The sequence below is a fragment of the Crotalus tigris genome, unplaced genomic scaffold (genome assembly GCF_016545835.1).
Source record: "Crotalus tigris isolate CLP2741 ecotype Arizona unplaced genomic scaffold, ASM1654583v1 scf7180000018124.1459596, whole genome shotgun sequence".
NCBI classification, from domain to species: domain Eukaryota; kingdom Metazoa; phylum Chordata; class Lepidosauria; order Squamata; family Viperidae; genus Crotalus; species Crotalus tigris.
This window is the reverse complement of record NW_024096836.1, coordinates 1170501-1176500: the sequence shown is the minus strand read 5'-3', so window position 1 is coordinate 1176500 and position 6000 is coordinate 1170501. Positions and strand designations below refer to the sequence as shown.

Sequence of the window (6000 nt, the reverse complement as noted above, 5' to 3'; positions counted from 1 at the left end):
AAATGCACCTTGTGGGTCTCATTTTTGTTTTACTGATTGCATGTGGCTTGGAGGAAAAGCTGTGACTTTATAGATAGGTCTAATCTGGGTCAGGGTGCATAACTTGGTATCTTCCAGTATTTTTAAACTTCATTTCAACCCAAAGGCAGCCATGTTTGTCTTTCCTTATCGGAAAGACATGTCTATCTTATTTCCATTCCTGATAGTGAGAAATAATTACCACTTACAGAAAATAGTGATAAAGACTACATGCTTTATGTTAAAAATGAGAAATTGATGGTTCTGATATTTTCATCACTTCAAAATTAGATAACATATTTTAAGGTGAAATGTATGCCTTATATACAATAATGATGGAGTTATTGAATGGCAGCAGCACAGGTTTTTGTGGTAGCGAAGGTAAAAACAGAATCTACCCCATTCCATACCCTCCCTTTGGTGTAGCCATACGATTTTGTTTACATTTTCTTTAAAAGGCTATGTAACAAGACATGGCATGTACGCGTACACGTTGCACTACGCACAATGCTAGAGTACACGCGGGAGCAAAAATTAATGTGGAGGTGGTCGCTCCTTTGAAAGTAAGGAGGGAGAGAGGAGATACGGTTCTTTTCTCTAAAGAAACTTTCCAAAAGGATCGACCATTTCTCCCTCTCTCCTTCCCCCACCCCGTTTGCAACGTGTTGCAATCCCGCTTAGTATCGTCCCGGTTGCCAAACCGCTGAAAGTTTGCCTCCACTTTGGAAGTCTTAAAAGAAAGCTTTCCTCCCTCACACAACCCCCTCCCCTTCTTTTCCCTTCCGCCCACAACTGGCTGGGCAGCCAGTGGTGTTCGTGACGCAGCGTCTGAATTCTTAGAGGGCAGGGAGGGGCTTCGGGGGGGGCTGTCTTTTTTCTCCCACCTCCCCGTCTTTCTCTTCCATCACCTTCCTAACGGGAGGAGGGTTTGGAGGTGGAAAGCTACTGCGTCCAGACAGAACGGCGACGGGAACCGCAGGATTCTAGAGGAAAAAGAGGAGAGAGGATCCACCGCGCCTCATCGAGCTGTCTTCTCCTCACCTTGTCCGAGATGAAGCTTTCCAGACCCCCCTCTTCGACGCGGCCTCGCCTGCTAAGTTGCACCCTGGGCATCCTATTCGTGCTTGAGGTCGGACTCTATGCTCTTCCTTCAGGTATACTCCCTTCCCCCCCTGCTCCTTCCAAACTTGCGGTGTGTTGAGATGAGTGTGGGTTGGGGAGAGGGCGATTTTAGCACATCCTGCATTTCTTTTTCAAAAAAAGGAGTAGGATTCTGAGTCCTCACTGATTTAGCAAATTTCCCCACCATTCCCTCTCCCTTTTTTGTTGGACAGTTGTAGGGCATTTGGGTGTGTGTGCCTGCGTTTGGTAAAGGAAGGAGAGACCTGAATGAAACCAGATGTGGCTTGGAATGGCAAAGGGTGGGGACTGGTTGGCCCGATGAACAGGCTGTTTTTTTAAACTTGCTTCTCTTGCCCCCCTCCAACCACAACACCAGCAACAAAAGCCATCTATAATTGGAAGAGTTACTTTCCAGAATGTCCCAGTGGCATTTGAACAAATTCTCTAGGAAGGGAAATTGGCACATAAAACTGCAATCCCAATTCTCAGAGTTAGAATTGGAGATTTCACTCTATGACAACTGCAGTTCAGCTCTTCTACTCTCAACGTGTTCAGACATAATAAAACCCACGTACAGTTACATCACTTCATGCCAGTTAACTTTTGCAGAAAACGCAAGAGTTTATTTTATTTACTAGATTTTTACCCTACCTTTATTACTTTATATGTAACTCAGGACAGGAAACATTACACATTACTTCCTCATCCTATTTGCCCCATAGTAACAACCTTGTGAGACAGGTTGGACTGAGAAGGAACTATTAGCCAGCTTTCATGTCTGAGGGAGAGCTAAAACTCACACTGCATCAAAGTAGTTCCCCCCCAAAACAAAGAATTTGGATGTTAGACAATTGTGCTGGAGAGGAAGGTGGATGAGAGACATGGATTCCAAGATTTGTATTAAATGCTTAATGTCTATTTTATTCTTATCCCTTTCCCCTTTATTTTTTCTTGCCAAATTTAATAGACCAATCCATAGACAGCTCAATGGCATTTTTTTAAAAAAATTGCTTTTGCTCTCACTCCAGCCTATTTCCTGATCAATAAACCAATGAAAACAACAGCACTGCATTGTGATATATATCTAAAATTAGCCATGATCTTGTTTGTGGCAAAGAATTGAAATAATAACAAGTTAACATATATTACAATTTAAAGGAGGAGATTCCATTTGCCATATCTATTTAGACATGTGCGTTTAGCACATATCTAAATATATATACATATATTTAATATTTAATATGCATATTTAATAATGTACATATCTGTAGCCATGAATGCTGTAGGAATTACTCTCATCCAGTCAGAAATTGCTCTATTTGAGTGCCAAAGTTATAGAAAAACCAAGTTGTAACTAAATAATTATTCTGATTGAAACAGATAAGAAAAATATCAATACAGGTAGTCCTCAGTTAAGAAAGCAATTGGGACTGGATTTTCTGTACAATGCAGTCATAAAGCACAACATCACCTGATTGCATTGCTTAGCAACAGGCAGTCCCAGATGCTGATGTAGCCCCAGGAGTGTGCAGGCTGTTAAGTGGGAAGAGATGTGAGAAACTGGCAAGGAAGGTCATAGGTGATGATCATGATGCCCTGGGACATGATCATCCAAATTGCAATCATGTGACTGCTGCGATGGCTGGAACCTCAAGGACCAATCGTAAGTACCACTTACTCAGGGCCATGATAAGTTTAAATGGTCACTGAATGAATGATAATAGCATGAGGACTACTTGTATTATCACAATTTTTTCCTTATCCCATTTTCTTGTGAGCTTTCAAGATTCCATTCAATCCTAGAAATTGCTTACATTTTCCTTTGTGATGAATGGGAACAAAGACCTGCTTTCATAGCAATTAAAATCATATTCAGGTTTCCCTTTACACTACAGCACAAAACAAGGGTGATCAAACTGGGGCCTTTAATGTTGCAGAACTCCTACTGACTAGCACCTCTGGTCATTGATCATGCTGGCTAGATTAAATTTTCTTCAGAGAACCAAAAGATATATCCCTTTCCCCCTTACTCCACTTTTCTTTGAGTAGCAATTTTTTGTTGTTGTTCCAATTGTCAATCCCTATTCTGTTTCTCTTGAATCTTTTGAATATTCTTGTCCTGTTTCTGAGTGTGCACATGTTATAGGTAAAGTGATGGTTGGTCTTCTTAGTTGGTTTTCCTTTCAGCACATCACCACTCCGTGGAGAAATATCTACTGGTGAGGGCACCGAAGAAAGTCAAAATAGAAAGGACAGAGGAGGTGACAGATATGATTGGAACTCAAGAAACAAAACATCAATGGAGAGGGGAAATGCTGGGAGAGAAATAGCCAAAGTGGAAGTTGGCTAGTGACCAGAGAGCAGGGTATATATGCATATATCTCTCAGTGCTTCTCAAACACATCTTTGATAACATTTGTTATTGATTATCTGCCTTTGTTTCCAAAGTAATGTTTTGTGAAGCATTATATAATTTATACACTTAGAAGCTGTATAACAAGAATTTTTTTTTTTTAAATATCAGTACAATGAACAATAACATAAGCAAGTCTCACTCATATGCAAGGAGAGTGAGATGAAGGCAGCATTGGAGAAAAAACTGCTGGTGATCTCAGAGCGTGACCATATTTTGTTAAGTACTCTTGGATATTGCATAATAATCAATTCCCCCACCTCCTGGTCAAATTGTCCTTGAATTACAAATGGCAAATATGTTCAGTTTCTTATTTGTAAGAATATATATATATATATATATATATATATATATATATATATATATATATATATATATATGTGTGTGTGTGTGTGTGTGTGTGTGTGTGTGTGTGTATGAATATGAATAATTTATGAATTACTTATTTATTATTATTTATGAATTTATTTGCCACCCATCTCGTAGCAAATGGCTCTGGGCAATAATAGCCTAGACTATTTAGTCATTGTGTGATTGTTCATATTTAGGGTTCAGAATTTTATAGTGCCCAAATTAGCTCTTGGTAAAATCTGTGATCTCTCAGGGTCACAGTGTACAGTAACAGAAATCAAGACTTTGCTTTAATTCTGAATGTTCCATTGATAGCCATGGTCAGAGATATGCATTCATCATGGACTAGCCAGACTTCTTCCATAAATACCTATAAAACCTACCTATTCTATTTCAGACATTATGCAGAATGCAAAAAAATATAATAGACCAAAGAAATTAAAAGCATCAGCTAAGGAAACATACCTAAAACTAGTTTATACTAACATCCAGTCCCCTGAGACTTCAGGCCTAATAACCAAACCAAGTCATGAAGGACTTCTGGAAAATAAGAAGGGATGGAACTGACCTCTCCATAAGGCTTTATTAATTTATCTGTCTATTCTAGCTTTTTGCCACCTATGTATAGTTTGAATTTATTCAATCCATTTTACCTGAAAACATAACTGCTTGTTCTTTCATTTATTATTTCTCAGGTGCATACTTTTTGTTGCATCATGTGATCTGTCTTGAGATTCATTGCAAACTATTCAGTTATCTGCTATACAATGTCATCTTCATAGAAAAAAGTCTGCATACACTTTTGTTCTCAAACTATTACCGCTGTCATTCCATATACTTTGTCCACAAATATATAATTAAGGGGACATCATACATTATTGTGTTACTTCCTTCTTAAGATTGAACAACTTTATAAGCATGGTTTGTACTTTCATGTTTTATTTCCATTTTATGCCACTATGATTGTCTTCTGCAATCAACTTCACATTGCTGATTGCCTAATTCAATTCTACTGTTTTCATCACATGCTTTCTTTAAATCTACATTTAAATAAATGAATAATACATTTCTCTGTAATAATATATTACTATATATATATCACATCTAGATTACTATTATATGGAGCTGCTATTGAAGTATTTTGCAAATTCAATTTATACAAAATCTGTCTGATTTATGAATTGTAGCTAGATATTAGAAACAGTTACAGTATTGCCAAAAATTATCTCTTAGCTATGATGGGTTTATGAACCTATTCAAAGTCCACTTACGAACTGACTTCCAAGTTTCCAAATAACAATTTCAATTCATTTCCAGGATCTATTTGGCACTATTTAACTCTCAGTGGTTTTCTGTCAAAAGGTACAGCCTTCATAAAGATATTAACCTAACAATGGTCATTTTGTATATTATTTCTATTTATAGTTACCAAATGGCTATTGCAGCCAGTAACATTTAATAAATTTATAAATAAAGATGTCATCCATAAACATCAAAATGCCCTCCAATATTGTAGATTTTCCCCACTGAAACAACCTGAGAGCATTAAAAAATGTTAAAAGGTAGTTTTATAAAGATAAATAGATAGATGGAGCAAACATAGTTAATTAGGCAAAGTCTAACAAGAAGTCTCCAACCTCCGGTCCATGGACCGGTACTGGGCCAGAGCATGCCAGCAACAGGTCCACACAAACAAGCAAAGCCCCATCTGTGGAAAGCAGGTAGCACACAAAACCACACGCTGCCCAGTCCGTGGAAAAAAACTCTTTCCACGGAACTGGTCCCTGGTGCCCAAAAGGTTGGAGACCTCTGGTTTAACAGATAGCACAATAGGAATACTCAGGCATCTACTGTAAGTCACACAAGAGTGTTACCTATAAGAAAGTATGTTGCATGTTATTTCAGAAAATGAAACTTTGTAATGATTATGTAAATAAAACCCGAACTAATACACAGAATGAGCTCATTACAAATCTTAAAGTAACAAAATACTGTAGTAATAAAAATACTTTTATTCAGTGATGAAGGCAGTGGGCAAATGCTTTTTCCAGGGCAAACATTTTATAGTTTTGGTGTAGCTGCAGAAGATTCCCTTT

The 6000-nt window shown here is 37.9% G+C and overlaps 1 protein-coding gene across 2 annotated transcripts in view; it reads left to right on the top strand.

Annotated features, from left to right (window-relative positions):
• Positions 1 to 875: 875 nt before the first annotated feature.
• Positions 876 to 6000, top strand: part of MRC2 (mannose receptor C type 2) — a 142326-nt gene continuing 137201 nt past the window's right edge. For both annotated transcript variants that reach the window (XM_039348178.1, XM_039348177.1), the window contains exon 1: positions 876 to 1172. In XM_039348178.1, the coding sequence (XP_039204112.1) occupies positions 1070 to 1172 (103 nt within the window). In that variant the 5' untranslated portion in view covers positions 876 to 1069. The remainder of the gene's footprint in view (positions 1173 to 6000) is intronic.